Source organism: Schistocerca gregaria, chromosome 4 (assembly GCF_023897955.1).
Source record: "Schistocerca gregaria isolate iqSchGreg1 chromosome 4, iqSchGreg1.2, whole genome shotgun sequence".
In the NCBI taxonomy this organism is placed as follows: Eukaryota; Metazoa; Arthropoda; class Insecta; order Orthoptera; family Acrididae; genus Schistocerca; species Schistocerca gregaria.
Genome location: NC_064923.1, coordinates 116,590,513 through 116,613,321, shown reverse-complemented (window position 1 = coordinate 116,613,321; position 22,809 = coordinate 116,590,513). Strand labels below are relative to the sequence as shown.

At 41.3% G+C, this 22,809-nt stretch overlaps 1 protein-coding gene across 4 annotated transcripts in view; it reads left to right on the top strand.

Annotated features, from left to right (window-relative positions):
* LOC126266741 (histone-lysine N-methyltransferase 2D) overlaps window positions 1-22,809 on the top strand; it is a 129,536-nt gene that overhangs the window by 29,290 nt on the left and 77,437 nt on the right. For 2 of the 4 annotated variants that reach the window (XM_049971230.1, XM_049971228.1), the window contains exon 3: window positions 3,395-3,511. The exons of the other annotated variants lie outside the window; for them this stretch is intronic. In XM_049971230.1, the coding sequence (XP_049827187.1) occupies window positions 3,395-3,511 (117 nt within the window). The remainder of the gene's footprint in view (window positions 1-3,394; window positions 3,512-22,809) is intronic. 4 annotated transcript variants of the gene reach the window in all.

Below are 22,809 nucleotides of genomic sequence, written 5' to 3'. Positions count from 1 at the left end.
ACTGCTAACAGTGCAACTGTTGTTGAGGGGTGCAAAGTTGATGATGTGTCATTGTTTGACATTAATGCAGACTGGGGAAGTGGTTAGGTGCAGACAAAATTCCATGGATGAAATTTTTGTTGAGGATTTAAGTACACACAAAGAGTTTGTGAAATTTGTTGTTGGGGAAGAAAAACAATTCTATCTTGACTGAAGCGACCCAGTGGGGCCAGTAGGGTGTAGGGGTGGTAGAGTGGCGGGGAGTGCTGGCCAGTGTCGGCGAGGAAAACAAGGTTGCAAGGTAAAATATCTTTATTCAGTCTTGTGATACAATGACCGTAGTGCTGCGATGCCATAGGCACATCCCCTTGCAGGCACATAGTGACGCTGGCTGTGCTGTCAGCTGTGGAAGGCCATGGTGGCGTGCTGGACGTGAGACGTCAGTGTCGCCCTTTGCTGACATTATCTGCTTACTCAGCAGTGCATCCCGCAGTTAGCACTTGGTGGCTGGGAGCGAGAAATGCCAGCAAAGTGAACATGTGCTAGGATTCTCATAAATGACCACTAGTAATGGAAGAGAACCTTATCCCGGTGTTAGTGGATGGTGGTGATACCTCCCTGGCTGTGAACTGCTGCCCCCAGGGCAGAAGTTTGAGTACTCTGCTGTAGAACCGGGAGACAGCTTACCTGTTTTACTGGTAGAAGTCCATGGGTACGGACTTCACCCCATGAGCTGGTCTGATGGAGATGGCTGCCCAACCAGCATTGGCTGCTCACTGGGCGATAACGTGATGGCGACTTGTGTGGCCCAGAGGGTGGAGCCTGATTTTGCACAGCTCTGCTGGGATCAATGGGTATTTATAGTGATTAATAGCATGTTTGTTCTATTGATACATTGCTTCCAGTCACTACAGATTAATGCTTTTGTGGTCTAATGATGTGGAAACTGCCTTTGGGCCGGTTTGTAGATGCACTGCTTCTCTGCGACATTGCTGTGCTGCTGGGCCAGTGTGCCTTGTGGTATATAAACAGGCTCATTTGTAAAATCACATACCATTGTTTCTGCACCTGCCTGTTTGCTTCACATGTTGCTGCAATGGGGCTGTTATCATAGTAATGCCCAAAATTAGCAATGGAGTTACACGACATTTCGCAGGACATGATGGCCTGTGCTGAAACTGATCATGACATACTCAACACTATGATGACAGGGGGTGGGTCATCGCTGTGTGGTTAAAACTGAGAAATAAAAACATGGTCATCTCAGTGGAAGCATTGCTCGTTAGAGATTGAACCAAGCTGTGAATGAAAATTAAGATGAAACTTAATGTTTTCTTTGATAATGATGGTATTGTTGATCACAGATACCCACTGGAAGGCAACAGTGACTATATAATGGTGTCATCTAGTTCTTCATCAATCCATGATGCTTTTTGACATAACAGTTGCAGTTCCCCTTGCCTCAGATCATTATTCAAATTTATTCAAGACCCTGTCAAGAAACAGAATTCCATTTGTGTGCCAAATTGTTCGTAAAGTTGAAGATGTCAGTTAAAGAACCCCATTCGAGAGTAAAGAGGTTGAACTGATATGGTAGGTGACAGTGGGGATGCAGAATCTCAGCAAACTGCTGCAGGAGTTTTCCAACAGTGGAAGGATTACTGGGCTAAACATACTGAGACATAAGGTAACACTTCATAGGAGATTAAGATCCTAACCTTATCATAAATACAATACTTTTTTCCTGGCCAGATGTCAAGCATGTATCAAACAGACCTCATGTGTTATTGTGCATATATTATGTTAAAGAGACTAATAAAAGCATCCACCATTATTGACAGGATGAAAAATAGGATACTGGCATTGTAGGAAGAATACTTGGAAGCACAGCAAATGTAACTAAATATGAATTAGAAAAAATGCAGCATAGATGAGTACATTAGGGTTCAATAATCAGATGCTAGAACTTTGATTTGCTGATGCATTATTTTGAAGAGGGAAATAGTCATGTCAAAAATGGCAACTGCAGTGAATCCACTTCGGAATAATCTAGAATGGAAAGACCCTCGTTTAAATTTTCAGCAGTGTGAGTGAAAAGATTAATTTCTCCCAAAAACTGTTCGGTGGGAAAAATTGCTGTTTTTTCAAAATATTGCATACTTATTTGAGTTCAGTGCGAGAGACAAAAATGTATGTCTCTGGAAATATTTGTAGTGTTCCAACATTGACACTGATGAATCATAAAAATACCATCTTTCTTCTGCAGTGAATGGTGGGATGGTTGTATCAACAAAATATTGCTTTCCACATTAACCCTTATACAAATATGCTTGTATTTTCTTTCTAGCAATCTCAGTGTCAGTTTAACTCAGACTCACTCACTCGCTTCCTTTGTTGATGATGCAAAAATTTGGAACAATTTTCTCCGTAGTCTCTGTATTTGTATACTTCAAGGCTGCTGTTCTGGTGCTCATAGCTAAACTCTTGACTGATTTCCTGTTGTTCTTAAATAAAAGGATTTTGTAGCATGTATGAGCTTGATATTATTTTGTAGGAATATTTCTGATTTGGAGTTGCCTGCGGATTTGATTTTAAAGAGATGTGTGAGTCTTTGGTAAACAAATTACTTTCTTTGGTGTTCACAGTTTCTGTGGTATCGTAAAGTTTAGTGGTTCTCTCCCTCCCATGAAATCGCCACTCTCTCATTACATTTTCACTTTCAAGTTGTTATGATCATATTACACAAGGGTAGCTGTGTCATGGTTGGGAGAAAAAGTTTGTTTTTATTGAACATTAAAATGAATATAATGTATGTAATGTCAAATTAATGTCTGTGTACTTTTATAAAATTTAGTCGTCATTTTACCCTTGTGGGCTTGCCTGTGGTTTCTGTTTCTAAAGTTAACTCTGCACTAAGATGTTTGTAACACATTTGCATGACATCATAATCAGTTGCAAGTTTGAAGGGATATAATTTGCAGTGTAAGTTGTTATATTGAAATATAAGTGTGGTAAATCAAAATTGTGTAGCTGAACATGTGATAGAAAAGTTTCTAAAATATGTCAAATTAAAATTGGTGCAAGTAACTGTATTCATAAAGTATTTATTCAGTTTAAAACATTAAACAAGTTGCATGTTAAAAAGTTTGCTCCAAAGAAATTTTAGTCCTTTATGTGAAGAATGACTACCCTTGTAGTTTAATTATTTTCTGTTTGTCAAAGTGCTAAGAACTGCATGTTAATGTGTACAAGGGTTTGATCCAAAATTTGATTGTTTAGTGACCTTACTGTGGACACTGTACAGCTTACAGCATGCTCCACCCTGTGTTTGAAACAACACTTAGTTTTAGCTTTGTGTCATATGTGCTTAACTGACTGACTGTTTCTTTTCCATCTCTGTCTATTGGAACCACAGCACGGATCTCCCGACTCGCGCCGTTACCATGTATACCCCTCCAATTCTTCAATCCTTCCCCCCCAGCCTGCATTTCAGAGTCCTGTGGGTCAGCTGCATTCTGCAACATACTTGCAGGTAACTACCAAAGATACAGATCGCCAGCAACATGGATTCCTTCAGTTTCATCTTGCTACTGTAAATTCAGCTTGAGTAAAATATCAGCAGAAAAACATATAGTGCAATAGTTACTTCTGCATGCTTTCCAATCCTTTTCCCCTGCCTTTTTGTGCATTTATATGCTTTATACTATGTGTATATTTCAGATATATTTAATTATGTTGCATAGAGTTCGCAGAAGATACAGAGTAAATCTAATTCACATTCTCTTTCTCTTAATTTCATTTGGTTGAAGGAGATATTACCTCCATGAACAAGTATTGCATTGATATTTAATTTCTTCTTAGTAAAGTGTACAATATATACCATTACATCATGCATGTCTCATGTAGATACATTTGAATGAATCAAGTAATACCAGATATGGCTCTGTCTTTTTGTTGAGACAAGTTCATACTTAGGGAACACATACACAGACAGTTGGCAGGCACATCATTCTGAGTAATATGGAGGAGCTATGCTGCTACCCACACAGTGATCATGTTAGGAGCAATGAGTAATGGCTTTTTAATGAAAAAAGGCATAAAAATGTGATACAAAAATTTGATTTCTCTTGTAGCTGAATAAATAGTGTTCACCAGTTCTCTTATTTAATGTAAGATGTAAACAAGATTTTTATTTCTTGACCTCTTAGGGAAAGAATTTATTTTGGCTATAGTCCCTTCACTCAGCATCGGTTTGTATATCTACATACATACTGTACAAGCCTCTGTACACTGAATGGTAGAGGGTACTTTGTATCATTGGCTGTAATTTCCTTTCCTGTCACACTTGCAGACTGAGTGAGGTCGAATCGTCTTTCCTCCAAGGATTCCCATCTTTGTTCATGAAGCACTCCCATAGCGTTCTTATACTAATTGCACCAATGGTTGACTATTTTCACATCCTTCTGCATTGTTTCTATGACTGTCTTTAACCTGGCCTGGTGGGGATCCTAAACAATTGAGAAATACTGAAAAATATGTCATGTAAGTATTTGTACACAATCTCCTTTATAGATGTGTTACACCTCCCCAGAAGTCAACCATAAACCTTAGTTGAGCACTTACCTTTGATACAACTTAGCTTATGTGACATTCTGTTACTATGTTTTTCAGCCTTGAGTTTCACAAATGGTATCATAACTGTTTTTGATTTCTTATCAAGACATCATCAGATGATCTGTTTGAAAAGGAAGAAACAGAAAGATAGTAAACTACTTGGAAACTAAATTACAAATTCAAACCAACTTTTTTACACAACTACACGCAGTTGAACATATTACTTTTTAACTCGTCAGAGTGTAACTGACCTGGCCAGGAGACGCCCTCAATTTGTAAACATATCTGCACTCTACTGGAAATGAAGGCTTCAGTTAACTTGGTAATAGTAGCTACAGTTAACTCCATAATAGTACAAACTTGGTAACTCTTAAATCACAGATGTAAGATTTAAAATATTCACAATATAACATTGATTGTGACATAGTTGTGTATAGAAGTTAGTCTGTGTTTGTAATGTAGTTTTCTAATATTTTATTATTTCCTTTTTTTATTTCTTTTGAAGGAGATCATAAGAGTGAATGAGGAGTTCTGCCTTATGCAAGACACCTCTGGAATTTTGTTTTACCCAAAACATGATTCAGCACTTTTTGTGCTATCTTCAGTGGGTTGCTTTATTTCCTTTCTGTAAAATTGTTATTACATATTAACATTTAGAGAAAACATTTGATACAAAATATTTACATTTGTGAATGAAATGATTGTAATCAAATATTATACATGGGTTGTTAACAGTCCACAGTTGAGATATTTATTACTGGGCTGATGCATTGTATGTTGTTTATTACAATATGTCTAAAGTTTTGGGTTTATAGCTTATTTGAAAAAAGGGTGGATGTGTGCATTAGTTTACATACCTTACATGAAGCTATTGAATGTTTATGTTGGTGGCTGTGAATCTGCTACACAATCTACAATCTGCAGACAGCAAAACACAGTTTACTGTATTTTTTTTGAACTTGTACAGTGTTTATGCCATCACTGTATTGTTGTGGCTGTGTAGTATTCATTTTTGTGGCATGTTTGTCTGGATGAGGCACACAGAGTTGAACTGTTGTTGGCATTTATGGTGTGTGTGTGTGTGTGTGGGGGGGGGGGGGGGGGGGGGGGTCATAGTGGAAAGGCATCTAGAGTGAATGTTATGCAGTATGTGGGAGAGGAAATTTAGTTCTTGGAGCTGATCATGTTGAGCTTTGCTATGACTTGCTAAGAAGTTGAGTCTGGTTATGATAAAATTTGTGTGACCCAAGGCTGAAAAATACAATAAAAGAATTTATAATGTAAATACACAGATAAAACATCTATACTCACCAAGCAACAGCAGGGGAATACCACACACACACACACACACACACACACACACACACAAGCATTTAACTTTCACACACTTTTGGAGCCAGTGGCTGCTCCTCCTGGTAAGAGCTGAAGGGGCTGGGAGAGGGGTGAAGGAAAAGGACTATAGAGGTTTAGGGAAAGAGGTACAGTTTAGAAGTCACCAAGAACCGCGGGTTAGGGAGACTTACCGGATGGGATGAGCTTGGTGAATAGATTTTTTTGTCTGCCCATTTACATTATAGTATCAATAATTGATTATCTTCATCTTTGTAATAAAACAATTTAGTTTGTCACTGTGTTCGTCTGGTCTTTGTGGTCTTATGTGCTCATTTCTCTTACATCTACATCTACATTTATACTCCGCAAGACACCCAATGGTGTGTGGCTTAAGGACACTTTACGTGCCACTGTCATTACCTTCCTTTTCTGTTCCAGTCGCGTATGGTTCACGGGAAGAACGACTGCCGGAAAGCCTCCATGCGCGCTCGAATCTCTCTAATTTTACATTCGTGATCTCCTTGGGAGGTATAAGTAGGGGGAAGCAATATATTCGATACCTCATCCAGAAACGCACCCTCTCGAAACCTGGTGAGCAAGCTACACCGCGATGCAGAGCGCCTCTCTTGCATTGTCTGCCACTTGAGTTTGCTAAACATCTCCATAACGCTATCACGGTTACCAAATGACCCTGTGACGAAATGCGCCGCTCTTCTTTGGATCTTCTTTATTTCCTCCATCAACCCGACCTGGTACAGATCCCACACTGATGAGCAATACTCAAGTATAGATCGAACGAGTGTTTTGTAAGCCACCTCCTTTGTTGATGGACTACATTTTCTAAGGACGCTCCCAATGAATCTCAACCTGGTACCCACCTTACCAACAATTGAGTTTATATGATCATTCCACTTCAAATCGTTCCGTACGCATACTCCCAGATATTTTACGGAAGTAACTGCTACCAGTGTTTGTTCCGCTATCATATAATCGTACAGTAAAGGATCCTTCTTTCTATGTATTCGCAATACATTACATTTGTCTATGTTAAGGGTCAGTTGGCACTCCCTGCACCAAGTGCCTATCAGCTGCAGATCTTCCTGCATTTCGCTGCAATTTTCTAATGCTGCAACTTCTCTGTATACTACAGCATCATCCGCAAAAAGCTGCATGGAACTTCCGACAATATCTACTAGGTCATTCATATATATTGTGAAAAGCAATGGTCCCATAACACTCCCCTGTGGCACGCCAGAGGTTACTTTAACATCTGTACACGTCTCTCCATTAATAACAACATGCTGTGTTCTGTTTGCTAAAAACTCTTCAATCCAGCCACACAGCTGGTCTGATATTCTATAGGCTCTTACTTTGTTTATGAGGCGACAGTGCGGAACTGTATCGAACACCTTCCGGAAGACGAGGAAAATGGCATCTACCTGGGACACCCTGTATCTAATATTTTCTGGGTCTCATGAACAAATAAAGCGGGTTGGGTCTCACACGATCGCTGTTTCCATAATCCATGTTGATTCCTACAGAGTAGATTCTGGGTTTCCAAGAACAACATGATACTCGAGCAAAAAACATGTTCTAAAATTCTACAACAGATCGACGTCAGAGATATAGGTCTAAAGTTTTGCGCATCTGCTCGATGACCCTTCTTTAAAACTGGGACTACCTGTGCTCTTTTCCAATCATTTGGAACCTTCTGTTCCTCTATAGACTTGCGGTACACGGCTGTTGGAATGGGGGCAAGTTCTTTCGCGTACTCTGTGTAGAAACGAATTGGTATCCCGTCAGGTCCAGTGGACTTTCCTCTGTTGAGTGATTCCAGTTGCTTTTCTATTCCTTGGGCACTTATTTTGATGTCAGCAATTTTTTCGTTTGTGCGAGGATTTAGAGAAGGAACTGCAGCGCGGTCTTCCTCTGTGAAACAGCTTTGGAAAAAGGTGTTTAGTATTTCAGCTTTACGCGTGTCATCATCTGTTTCAATACCATCATCATGCCGGAGTGTCTGGATGTGCTGTTTCGAGCCACTTACTGATTTAACGTAAGACCAGAACTTCCTAGGATTTTCTGTCAAGTCTTAATGTCATTTTGCAACAGTACAATTAAATTATTTAATCAATGTGATTGACTCAATCAGCATACCTTTAATATTATATTACAGTATTTAAAAATTGGTGTAATGTTTCTCTCACCCATCTGTATTAAGTTATATTTACTTGTATTAATGTTATCTGCTATTCATCACACTAAATATTCATCTTGAATCCCAGCCACTCAGTGACAATACTTTCCCGTACACAAAAATATTATCAGCAGTAGTCTCATACTTCTGCCCACCTTATTCATAAGATAGTTGATGCATGTGGGAGAGTGGTCCTGTCACATATCCCAGGGACACTCCTGACGTTACTTTTTGTCTTTAATGAACACTTGCTACCCAGTAAAATGTACTGGGTTGTATTAATTGAAGAAGTCTTCAGACCAGTTGTATATTTGAGAACCTATTCCATTTTGTCGGGGCTTTGTTAACAATCTACAGTGTAGTAGAGTGTCAAGTGCTTTCTGGAAATCAAGGAATATAGAATCTGTCTGTTGGCCTGCATCGGTGGTTGATTGGATATCTTGTGTGAAAAGGATGAGCTCAGTTGTTTTCTAAATCAGTGCTCTCTTGTGGAGAGAAGCTTTTCTCTTGCTATGAAATTCATTATTTGCAAACTTAGTGTGTACTAAATGATCCCATGACAGACCAATATTGTAGGTATGGCCTATAATTTTGTGCATCCTCTCCCCTTATATTCAGGAGTAGCTTGCAATTTTTTTCCGATTACTTGGCCTTGTTCGCCTTATGAGAGATCCTTGATAAATGTAAGCTAAGGAAGTGGCCACAGTTGCAATGTACTCTCTGCAAAACTAGATTCTAATCTATCACCTTATCAGCTACCAGTGGTTCAGTTCTTTATCAACACAAGAGATGCTTAATTCTATGTCATCCACCTGAGGGTTGATGTGGTGCTCAAATTATGGTAATTATGAATGCTCTCCCTGTCAGAATGATTGTTTTGTACGGTAGATTTGAGATATTAGCTTTGCTTTTGCATTTTTATTTTTACACCAGAATATTTGATGGGTAACGAAGAAGAAGAAGAAGAAGAAGAAGAAGAAGAAGAAGAAGAAGATGCTGTACATAGTATTAAAATTTTCTGTGACCCTCAGCATTATCTTGCATGATCCAAGTCTATTCTTTAATTTTGGATAGATGTAGTAGCAATATGGGGACAGTAGCATCTGCTGGTCAGCATTACATGGCGTGATTAAGTAATTTTGGCCCAGTCAGTTGCTAGCATGTGAGTGGATACTTTGCCTTGCTGAAAGAGAAAATTTAGTTTTGGCAACTCGATGCGCTCTTTCTTCACTTCATTACGTAATTCATGCAATAGAGAGGTATAATAGTGAATTGTGATCCTTTTTCCTTTTTGTAAATGTTAGATAAGTATTACACAATGTGATTAACATTTCCTAGTGATTCTTCGGACCCTGTTTCCAAGAGAGAATCCACATCTTTTAATGTTTGTTTTTATTTAGATGGAAATAATCAGAGTGTATACGACGATCCAGGATAACTGGGAGATCCGGGGAAAAACCAGGAATTTTTTCATCCAAGAGAAAACCGGGAAAAACTCGGAAATATTTTAGAATGCCCTTTTTTTCCAGTTAAATTTTTGTAATTTTGAATGGTAAGAAATTATAATCTAATAAAGAATATTAGTGTACCCTACTGCAGCAATAAAGCTTGAATGAGAGAAAAAGAATCGAAAATAAAACTTAAGCTGAAAAGGAAATGCGCCGTATACAACAACAAAACATAATGCTCATACAAGCGTCTGCCTACAGCAAAATGTGTCAAAGGCTTTAGGAAGACTATGCAATGCTTAATAACAACAAATTCCCAACGATGAGTGTGGCGTCACAACTGTTTACATTAGATTCGTTTGAGCAGTTGCGAGCGGGCTCATGCATATGGGCAGTTGAGTCATGGATATGTAGGACCTTCCCCAGTTTCTGGCCACAGAACTGTGGCTGTTAGCTGTATAAGCACTAGCAGCAAGATGCTACCTGTACAAATTTTATTGGCACGCGCAAGCTGCCAGATACACTGGGGGCAAGCCAACGTATATGCCCCGGGTGGCAATTACTGGGGGATGTCGCCAAGTTTATATTCTTGAGGGGAGGGGCGGAGGGAGGGACTTGTCTCACAAAGTGCCTAGTATCCAGCCCATGTTGATCTATTGATCATTTATATGATTTTGAAATGCATCCCTGTTGGTTTTTTTAACATCTTTGAACATATTCTAAGTTTATTTCTGAATGAATCATAAGTTGTCTCTGCCAGGGGAATCCCCATTGCATCTAGAAATAAACTTTCCTGCTGACAGAAGGGGGCAGGGCTATAAGAGCTCAATGGAATAAAGCCAAACAGGTGTATGCCAATCACTGTTTGTTTATGTGTTGACTGGGTTTGCGAATGATCAGTGTTGTTATAGTTACCAGCGAACTCTATAGATTCAGACTATCAGAGTGGGAATAAACGACTAACAGGAATAACATGTAAGAAAGATTACATATTATCTTCTTGATGTATCCAAGAAAATGAAATTTTGATAGAAAATGTCTGGCCAGACTGCTACACTAGTAAGGGCCAGTTGTCCAGCCGCCTGTAACAGCCGCCTATATTCTGTTCTGGGAGTAGCGCGGAAAACCGGAGAATAAATGTGGGGTAACTAAGATTTTGATTGTGGCTGGGGTAGTGAAGTTAACCAGAGAATAAGTTTTGACACTGACATGAATAGTTACAGAAGTAATGATGACAAGATTGTTTGTTAGAACGAGGAAGGAGAAGAAACGGAGATATCGTACAAATTATGGAAGAATATGTTGATTTCAGATTTATATAAAAACTTTGTACTACTACTTTCTGTTCTCATGATTGAGAAGCTGGAGTGTATGAATGAAATGTGAAACTATTTCCGAACATTAAGGTTTTTGCCTGTAGTAGTCCTAATAGGCATTTGATATTGGTACTTTGTGAAGTATATTCTGTTTTGTTATAAAAATGACCATTTGTGCCAAAACAGTCAAGTTTATTTGGTGTTAGTTACAATTTGCTCCAATAGTAGATCAGTCTATTTCGTTTTATCTAGCAGACAGTGACAAAATACGCGTAATCAGGTTGAGAAACCACACCAGACTTAGGTACTATTTGTATTAACAGCTTTTTCAATATTAGACGACATTTTGTTTTTTCATGTAGCAAAATGTTTGCCGAACTTTGATGAGGTATTCGATTCTTTCGCAGGAAGGAAAGCACATCATGTAAAGCCATAGTAATATTAGGGAGAACAATTTGCTAGGACTGCAAGGATTGAAGAAATGTGTCCTGTCTTGCTTGTTTTTTTCTTTAGTTGTTTTTTTATCGTATGTTTAATTTTATGTCACACATAACTGCAAGTTATTAGGTACTAGGCAATAAAGATAGTTTTGTGCCAAACTACTTTTTCTGATGATACTGACTTTGCCAAAAAGAGGTCTCTTTTTTGCTTTCTGCCTCACATATGATGTCACAAGATTGTTGTGCCTCCTCCTGTTTTCAACCGTTGGAGCACTTCACTTCATTGGTACCATACTTAGTAAAATATTTCCAAACTAGGGTTGCTAGCATTCTGCAAAACAACTAAAGTCTGGAGGACGACAGGGAGAAACTACCGTACAGATAAGGTGGGGCAAGTCTCATACATCGCATGTGCAGGTGTACTGCCTAATAGGCTATGCCACATGACAACAGGTACATTGTTGACTCTGCAATGCTGTACTTATTCTTATGTCATGTATTTGTTGCTTGTTTCTAACTGTAGGCATTGTTATTAAAATAGTGTTGATTGATATTTCCAATTTCTATAATAATCCTATATTTCAAAGCAATCAAAATTTGACAAATTAACATTATGTATTTTTTTTTATTAAAAAACTTATTTAAAAACAAATTAGCTCTACAACTATGGCTAATTGATGTGACATCATTTTTACCCTGTTGTTAGTAAAAAATGGAAAAAAGTCCTGTTATAACCGAGACTAAACAAATACTGAGAAATACCGGGTATTCAAATCTCTAATACCAATATTGGTTTTAACTATTCGTTTTTTCCCCACCCATAAGGCACACACTAGAATTTCAACAGAATCAATAATGCTTTGAAACAGTCTGTATAAAGAGCCCCCACAACCTCTAGAGTCACAGCATTTCAATGTTAACAAATACCAGAATGCTAACTACTCATTGGTAAAATCCCAGACAAATTATACAAAAATCTATTTCAATTAATAAAAATCCTGCTTTTCCATTTCTCAACATTTAGTTTTAAAGTCTACAGTAAGGAGAGAATTTCTACATTGCTTGACAATGAGATGAGGTTCACTTGGCAAATTCTTTTGATCAGGCTAGGTAATACCAGATCCTGAAGCAAATCAATATTAATTGTCCCAAATCAAAACACTCTTATTATGAGATAGGAAGGACGCTGGTAGTTCAGTAATTGACATGAGATGATTCTCAAATTGTATATTTCATTTTATGTGTTGTGTCTATGACTTTCTTGCTTGAGTAACTTTAGTTGGTTGGTTGGTAGGTTTGTTTGTTTGTTTAAAAGAGGGGGGTAAGGGACCAAATTGAATGTTACACACTTCAAAGAATGTGGAATTTAAGTGATGTACAGTAAGGGTGGTAAAAATGTTATCTTTAAAAAACTGCAATTATCATTCGTAAACCTTGCCATTGGCACTTTTGTCATGCTTGTTAACATCCTGACTTGCAGTAAATTGTGGTACAATGCTTCATTTAACAGAGCTCTAAACCACAATCTGTATCTACCTACATACTCCACATGCCATTGTGTCATGCATGGTGGAGGGTAACGTACTACTACTAGTCATTTCCCATCCAGTTCCACTGGAAAATGGAGCAAGGGAAAAATGACTGTCAGTATGTATCTGTATCGGCCCTTCTCTTATTTTATGTTTGCTTTCCTTATGCGAAATGTTTTGTTGATGGCAGTAGAATTGTTATGCAGTCAGCTGAAAATGCCGGTCTCTGATTTCTCTATAGTGTTTCACAAAAAGAACTTAGTTTTTCCATTGGAATTCACAAAGTGTCTCCTTAATACTTGAATATTGATTGAACGTAATTATAACAAATCTAGCTGCAAGCCTCTGAATTGCTTAGATGTCTTCCTTTAATCAACCTGGTAGCAGTTACAAAGACTCAAGCAGTTCTCATTGATCAAAGAGCTATACTTCCCCAAAATTAACAATAAACTAAAGTTTACCATTCACTTACCCTCCTGCTGTCCTTATGTGGTTGTTCCATTTCATACAGCTTTGTAGCGTTACAGCTAGATATTTAATTGACGTGGCTGTGTAAAGCAGCACACCACTGATATTGCATTCGAATGTTACAGTGGTTTTTTAAATTCATCTCATCTGCATAAGTCATCGTGTATAATCCCAATACGCTCAATGATGATACTTTCTGTACAATACATTATTATCAAACAGTTACAGATTATTGCTGCTTGCCCTATCCTTCCCATCATTTATGTGTATAGAGAATAAAGGAGGTCCATGGAGCACTTCCGACAATACACATGTGCCTTACGTACGTTTACTGTCAAGGACATCCCTATACCCAAGAAGTCGTCAAGCCACTCACAAATCTGGGAACCTTTCCTGTATCCTCAGACCTTCATTAACCGTTGGCAGTAGCGTGCCATGTCAAACACTTTCTGAAAATCTAGGAATGTGGAATAGTTCACCGGATATCATGTGTGAGGATGAATGTCAAACATTACGTAAGTCTATTATAATACACTCCTGGAAATTGAAATAAGAACACCGTGAATTCATTGTCCCAGGAAGGGGAAACTTTATTGACACATTCCTGGGGTCAGATATATCACATGATCACACTGACAGAACCACAGGCACATAGACACAGGCAACAGAGCATGCGCAATGTCGGCACTAGTACAGTGTATATCCACCTTTCGCAGCAATGCAGGCTGCTATTCTCCCATGGAGACGATCGTAGAGATGCTGGATGTAGTCCTGTGGAACGGCTTGCCATGCCATTTCCACCTGGCGCCTCAGTTGGACCAGCGTTCGTGCTGGACGTGCAGACCGCGTGAGACGACGCTTCATCCAGTCCCAAACATGCTCAATGGGGGACAGATCCGGAGATCTTGCTGGCCAGGGTAGTTGACTTACACCTTCTAGAGCACGTTGGGTGGCACGGGATACATGCGGATGTGCATTGTCCCTTTGGAACAGCAAGTTCCCTTGCCGGTCTAGGAATGGTAGAAGGATGGGTTCGATGACGGTTTGGATGTACCGTGCACTATTCAGTGTCCCCTCGATTATCACCAGAGGTGTACGGCCAGTGTAGGAGATCGCTCCCCACACCATGATGCCGGGTGTTGGCCCTGTGTGCCTCGGTCGTATGCAGTCCTGATTGTGGCGCTCACCTGCACGGCACCAAACACGCATACGACCATCATTGGCACCAAGGCAGAAGCGACTCTCATCGCTGAAGACGACACGTCTCCATTCGTCCCTCCATTCACGCCTGTCGCGACACCACTGGAGGCGGGCTGCACGATGTTGGGGTGTGAGCGGAAGACGGCCTAACGGTGTGCGGGACCGTAGTCCAGCTTCATGGAGAGGGTTGCGAATGGTCCTCGCCGATACCCCAGGAGCAATAGTGTCCCTAATTTGCTGGGAAGTGGCGGTGCGGTCCCCTACGGCACTGCGTAGGATCCTACGGTCTTGGCGTGCATCCATCTGCGGTCCGGTCCCAGGTCGACGGGCACGTGCACCTTCCGCCGACCACTGACGACAACATCGATGTACTGTGGAGACCTCACGTCCCACGTGTTGAGCAATTTGGCGGTACGTCCACCCGGCCTCCCGCATGCCCACTATACGCCCTCGCTCAATGTCCGTCAACTGCACATATGGTTCACGTCCACGCTGTCGCGGCATGCTACCAGTGTTAAAGACTGCGATGGAGCTCCGTATGCCACGGCAAACTGGCTGACACTGATGGCGGCGGTGCACAAATGCTGCGCAGCTAGCGCCATTCGACAGCCAACACCGCGGTTCCTGGTGTGTCCGCTGTGCCGTGCGTGTGATCATTGCTTGTACAGCCCTCTCGCAGTGTCCGGAGCAAGTATGGTGGGTCTGACACACCGGTGTCAATGTGTTCTTTTTTCAATTTCCAGGAGTGTATTTGATGAACCTTAGATGTTCATTCATCCATGTAAGTTGTAAAGTAAACAACTTCAGTATACCTATATTTACTACATAATTTTCTGATTCAGAAGTCTTTCTTAAGTTATTTTTATACATTTCACTTAAGCAGTAAAAAAATTGAAATAATTGTACATACACAAAAAATAGCAATGTGACAAAGGGTTTGCCCACCTCTCTCTCTCTCTCTCTCTCTCTCTCTCTCTCTCTCTCTCTCTCTCTCTCTCTACATTATCCGAAAGCTGATCTATCATTGTTTTCTTCTTTGTGTATTTCTTAATATACAAATAGAAACCAAGGTAACACAGAAGTAGTTAAAAGTGTGACAGGCAAAGTTTCTGACAAGAAGCATCACACACAGTGCATCAAGGAAGGATAATGTAGCAAGAAAATATGGGGTCCGTTCAACATTCTACCATCTCATGCCTGTTATATTTCAAAAGTAGATTACACACTTATGCTGTAGAGTTGAAATGAAACTCACAGGCAAATGTACATAGGTGCTATAAAATGCCTGGCTATCAGAGAAATATATACCGGCCTTATAAAAATCAAATTATTTTGACAATGCAGACTAACACAAGAGCTTCGACTCACATCAAGATGATTATTGCAAAAAGTAGTTTGTAGCATTGTCATTGGTCATCAATTTGCATATTCTTTTGTTATGTTAATAATGATGCAGATATTGTTGTTATATTAATAATGATGCAGAGAATGGTTTAGGAAATTAAGTTGAGTCTTTCAACTGAGGTAACAAAAATATATTGTCACATTTAGGCCTAAGAGTTAGGGGAGAATTTTGCATCTGGTAGGCAGACTTAGGGAGGAATTTTGCTTCTATTAGGCATTTTTCTCTTCAAAACCAGAAAAACGGTGTTGTAGGATGTAGTTTTGCCTAGAAGTGGTATGCACTACTTAAGAATGATCACCTCTAAGAATGAGCATTGGAAGAGGGGTCTTAGAAGTGAAAGAGGAATTTACCTACTTAGAAAGCAGGATGACATAAGTTGGTAGAAGCCACAAAGAACATCAGTCTGGATAGAAAGGAATGGATGATGAAGACCTTTGTTTGGAAGTTGGTCCAAAATGGGTATGAAACTTGGACAGTACGAAAACAAGAGCAGACTGCTACAAGCCCTGGAGATTTGATGCTACAGACGATGATGATGATGATGATGATGATGATGATGATGATGATGATCACTATCACCACCTGAAGTGATAGATTTACCAACTAAGAGGTACCAAGAAGAATACAGGAAATTAGTTCTCTTTGGAGGCATATCCAAAAAGAAAAGACAAACTTGTAGCAACATTTTAAGGTTCAATATTATGGAACAACGGGGGAAAGAGCTATTGATGGAAGGAATCACTGGGACGGTCAAAGATGTCATACATGTGCTAAATTATGAGTGGTGAAGGATGTGCTATGTATGCAAAAAGAAGAGAAATGTGGGCAGAAAAGTGAAATTGTTGTTAACCACTATCAGGGTTGAATATTAAAAAGAAGAGAGTGACAAAAGATTCTTTCATCTATATCAACCAGAGAGTTGGATTCCATTCATTGCCATTGCCAGTGCCAGTGCCAAGGACAAAGAAAGTTGTCTCCAAGATGGAACCAGAGGATTTCAATGATCATAGCACACTAAGCCAAGTGTTGCATAGAGCCTCATTCAAAATAACTTGAGTATGTCTGGCTAGAAATTTCGTCTGACAAATCCACTACACTAAGGAGAACGAAAAATCGTAATATCCTGCAATTGTGGATTCATCAAAGCGTTCCAAAGAAACTAAGAGGTACTAACAGAAAAATAAGATATCTGTCAACAACTACCATGTGACTAGTGAAATGCACATCTATCTACCAAAATCCATTGAATGATTACCAAAAATGCATTACTGAATGTACATGTATAATGTATTTGCAGCTGAATGGTCTTAAAATTTTCGGAATCTTCTGCTGCTGCTTGTATATCTTTGTATTTTTTTTTCAAAATAAGTTATATATTTCTGCATTAACACAGAAAAACCGAAGTGTTTCAACAGTAAAATGTTGTAAGTGATCAGATTCAGCATTGTTCGCCCAAGAAAATTAAAGTAGTGCAATTTTTTCAAAGATGGCAAATGCAATTATATAATAACTGTTACAAAATATGCAGAATATAACAAAGAAAATAATCAATTTTTGACAATATAATGTAATTGGATAGATAAAAATCTACTCCCAAACAGTAGCAGGAAAGTGCTCACATAAAAGGAAGTTATGCTATTGCAAGCTTCCGAAAACAGTGGCTCCTTCTTCTGGCAGAAGGGTTGAAGAGGGAGGAGGAGGGGTGAAGAAAAAGGACTGGAAAAGGGGTGGAAAGGGAGGGAAAAGTCTTTCCCTCTCATTCCATTCCATCCCATAAGTCTCGCCTGACCGATACACACAAAATTCAAGGTTCCCCAACCAACAGTTGCTTCTTTAGGAAAGAGGGAAAGACGAAAGGATGTGGGTTTTAAGGGAGAGGGTAAGTAGTCATTCCAATCCCAGGAGCGGAAAGACTTAACTTAGCGGGAAAAAAGGATAGGTATACACTCGCTCACACACACACACACACACACACACACAGACATCCATCCGCACATACACAGACACTAGCAGACATTTGTAAAGATAAAGAGTTCGGGCAGAGAGGCAGAAGTACAGAGGCAAAGAAGGTGTTGAAAGACAGGTGAGGTATGAGCGGCGGCAACTTGAAATTAGCGGAGGTTGAGGCCTGGCGGATATCGAGAAGAGAGGATATACTGAAGGGCAAGTTCCCATCTCCAGAGTTCTGACAGATTAGTGTTAGTGGGAAGTATCCAGATAACTGGGACGGTGTAACACTGTGCCAGGATGTGCTGGCCATGCACCAGGGCATGTTTAGCCACAGGGTGATCCTCATTACCAACAAACACTGTCTGCCTATGTCCATTCATGCGAATGGACAGTTTGTTGCTGGTCATTCCCAGATAGAAAGCTTCACAATGTAGGCAGGTCAGTTGGTAAATCACGTGTGTGCTTTCACATGTGGCTCTGCCTTTGATCGTGTACACCTTCCGGGTTACAGGACTGGAGTAGGTGGTGGTGGGAGGGTGCATGGGACATGTTTTATGCCGGGGGCGGTTACAAGGGTAGGAGCCAGAGGATAGTGAAGGTGGTTTGGGAATTTCATAGGGATGAACTAAGAGGTTACGAAGGTTAGGTGGACGGCGGAAAGACACTCTTGGTGGAGTAGGGAGGATTTCATGAAGGATGGATCTCATTTCGGGGCAGGATTTGAGGAAGTTGTATCCCTGCTGGAGAGCCACATTCAGAGTCTGATCCAGTCCCGGAAAGTATCCTGTCACAAGTGGGGCACTTTTGTGGTTCTTCTGTGGGATGTTCCGGGTTTGAGGGGATGAGGAAGTGGCTCTGGTTATTTGGCTCTATACCAGGTTGGGAGGGTAGTTGCGGGTTGCGAAAGCTGTTTTCAGGTTGTTGGTGTAATGGTTCAAGGATTCCGGACTGGAGCAGATTGGTTTGCCACGAAGATCTAGGCTGTAGGGAAGGGACCGTTTGATGTGGAATGGGTGGCAGCTGTCATAATGGAGGTACTGTTGCTTGTTGGTGAGTTTGATGTGGACGGACGTGTGAAGCTGGCCATTGGCCAGATGGAGGTCGACGTCAAGGAAAGTGACATGGGTTTTGGAGCAGGACCAGGTGAATCTGATGGAACCAAAAGAGTTGAGGTTGGAGAGGAAATTCTGGAGTTGTTCTTCACTGTGAGTCCAGATCATGAAGATGTCCTCAATTAATCTATACCAAACTTTGGGTTGGCAGGCATGGGTAACCAAGAAGGCTTCCTCTAAGCGACCCATGAATAGGTTGGCGTATGAGGGGGCCATCCTGGTACCCATGGCTGTTCCCTTTAATTGTTGGTATGTCTGGCCTTCAAAAGTGAAGAAGTTGTGGGTCAGGATTAAGCTGGATAAGGTAATGAGGAAAGAGGTTTTAGGTAGGGTGGCAGGTGATCGGTGTGAAAGGAAATGCTTCATCGCAGCGAGGCCCTGGACGTGCAGGATATTTGTGTATAAGGAAGTGGCATCAATGATAACAAGGATGGTTTCCGGGGGTAACAGATTGGGTAAGGATTCCAGGCGTTCGAGAAAGTGGTTGGTGTCTTTGATGAAGGATGGGAGACAGCATGTAATGGGTTGAAGGTGTTGTTCTGTGTAGGCATAGATACGTTCTGTGGGGGCTTGGTAACCAGCTACAATGGGGTGGCCGGGATGATTGGGTTTGTGAATTTTAGGAAGAAGGTAGGGGTATGGGGTGTTAGTGGGGTCAGGAGGTTGATGGAGTCAGGTGCAAGGTTTTGTAGGGGGCCTAAGGTTCTGAGGATTCCTTGAAGCTCCGCCTGGACATCATGAATGGGATTACCCTTGGCAAACTTTGTTTGTGGTGTTGTCTGAAAGCTGATGCAGTCCCTCAGCCACCCCATTAAGTTTTATTTACATACCCTCGGCAAACATGCCTTCGCCCTAGCCAGATTACACTCTCATATTTTATTTTCTCAGGCTTGTCTGACATTTGGTATTACCCCCAAAGGCCTCCCATCTCTGGCTGCAACCCTTCTTTCCTTCAGTCCCTATACCAGTTCCAAACTGAACAATCCATTGCCCTCACCCACCTAATCCTTCACCTACACATCAACTCAGCCAATGAACACACCCAATCATCCCGGCCGCTCCATTGTAGCTGGTTCCCAAGCCCCCGCAGAACATCTCTCTGCCTACGTAGATCAACACCTTCAACCCATTACATGCAGTCTCCCATCCTTCATCAAAGACACCAACCACTTTCTCGAATGCCTGGAATCCTTACCCAATCTGTTACCCCCGGAGACCATCCTTGTTACCATTGATGTCACTTCCTTAAACACAAATATCCCGCACGTCCAGGGCCTTGCTGCGATGGAGCACTTCCTTTCACGCCAATCACCTGCCACCCTACCTAAAACCTTTTTCCTCATTACCTTAGCCAGCTTCATCCAGACCCACAACTTCTTCACTTTTGAAGGCCAGACATACCAACAATTAAAGGGAACAACCGTGGGTACCAGGATGGCCCCCTCATACGCAAACCTATTCATGGGTCGCTTAGAGGAAGCCTTCTTGGTTACCCATGCCTGCCAACCCATAGTTTGGTATAGATTTATTGATGACATCTTCATGATCTGGACTCACAGTGAAGAAGAACTCCAGAATTTCCTCTCCAACCTCAACTCCTTTGGTTCCATCAGATTCACCTGGTCCTGCTCCAAAACCCATGTCACTTTCCTTGACGTCGACCTCCATCTGGCCAATGGTCAGCTTCACACATCCTTCCACATCAAACCCACCAACAAGCAACAGTACCTCCATTATGACAGCTGCCACCCTTTCCACATCAAACGGTTCCTTCCCTACAGTCTAGGTCTTTGTGGCAAAGGAATCTGCTCCAGTCCGAAATCCTTGAACCATTACAACAACAACCTGAAAACAGCTTTCGCAAACCCACAACTACCCTCCCGACCTAGTACAGAAACAAATAACCAGAGCCACTTCCTCATCCCCTCAAACCCAGAACCTCTCACAGAAGAACCCTGAAAGTGCCCCACTTGTGACAGGATACTTTCCGGGACTGGATCAGACTCTGAATGTGGCTCTCCAGCAGGGATACAACTTCCTCAAATGCTGCCCTGAAATGAGATCCATCCTTCATGAAATCCTCCCCACTCCACCAAAAGTGTCTTTCCGCCGTTCACCTAACCTTCGTAACCTCTTAGTTCATCCCTATGAAATTCCCAAACCACATTCACTACCCTCTGGCTCCTACCCTTGTAACCGCCCCCGGTGTAAAACATTTCCCATGCACCCTCCCACCACCACCTACTCCAGTCCTGTAACCCGGAAGGTGTAAACGATCAAAGGCAGAACCACGTGTGTAAGCACCCACGTGATTTACCAACTGACCTGCCTACACTGGGAAGCTTTCTATCTGGGAATGACCAGCAACAAACTGTCCATTCGCATGAATGGACACAGGCAGAAAGTGTTGGTTGGTAATGAGGATCACCCTGTGGCTAAACATGCCCTGGTGCACGGTCAGCACATCTTGGCACAGTGTTACACCGTCCGAGTAATCTGGATACTTCCCACTAACCTCAACCTGTCAGAACTCTGGAGATGGGAACTTGCCTTTCAGTATATCGTCTCTTCTCTATATCCGCCAGGCCTCAACCTCTGCTAATTTCAAGTTGCCGCCGCTCATACCTCACTTGTCTTTCAACAACTTCTTTGCCTCTGTACTTCCGCCTCTCTGCCCAAACTCTTTGTCTTTACAAATGTCTACTTGTGTCTGTTTATGTGTGGATGGATACGTGTGTGTGTGCGCGAGTGTATACCTATCGTTTTTTCCCCCTAAGGTAAGTCTTTCCGCTCCCAGGATTGGAATGACTCCTTACCCTCTCCCTTAAAACCCACATCCTTTCATCTTTCCCTCTCCTACCCTCTTTCCTGACGAAACAACCACCGGTTGCAAATTTCGAATTTTGTGTGTATGTTTGTTTGTGTGTCTATCGACCTGCCAGCGCTTTTGTTTGGTAAGTCACGATTCCAAGACTTACCAAGCGGGAAAGCACCGGGAGACAGGCACAATAAAATAACACACAAACACACACACAAAATTTCTAGCTTTCGCAACCGATGATTGCTTCTTCAGGAAAGAGGGAAGGAGAGGGAAAGACGAAAGGATGTGGGTTTTAAGAGAGAGGGTAAGGAGCCATTCCAATCCCGGGAGGTGAAAGACTTACCTTAGGGGGAAAAAAGGATAGGTATATACTCGCACGCACACACACACACACACACACACACACACACACACACACACACACACACACACACACACACACACACACGTGTGTGTGTGTGTGTGTGTGTGTGTGTGTGTGTGTGTGTGTGTGTGTGTGTGTGCGCGTGGGTGGGTGTGCGCCCGCGCGCATACCTATCCTTTTTTCCCCCTAAGGTAAGTCTTTCCGCCCCCGGGATTGGAAGACTCCTTACCCTCTCCCTTAAAACCCACATCCTTTCGTCTTTCCCTCTTCTTCCCTCTTTCCTGAAGAAGCAATCATCGGTTGCGAAAGCTAGTAATTCTGTGTTTGTGTTTGTGTGTTTTGTTCATTGTGCCTGTCTGCCGGCGCTTTCCCGCTTGGTAAGTCTTGGAATCTTTGTTTTTAATATATTTTTCCCATGTGGAAGTTTCTTTCTATTTTATATATATAATTTTTTTTCCTTCAACTGACTTCGTGATGCAGTTCTCCATTCTAATCTACCTTGTGCAAGCGTCTTCATCTCCAAATAACTACTGCAACCTATATGCTTTTGAATTTGCTGACTGTAGTTATTTCTTGGTCTCCCTATATGAGTTTTACCACCACAATTCGTTCCAATACTAAATTGACGATTGCTTGA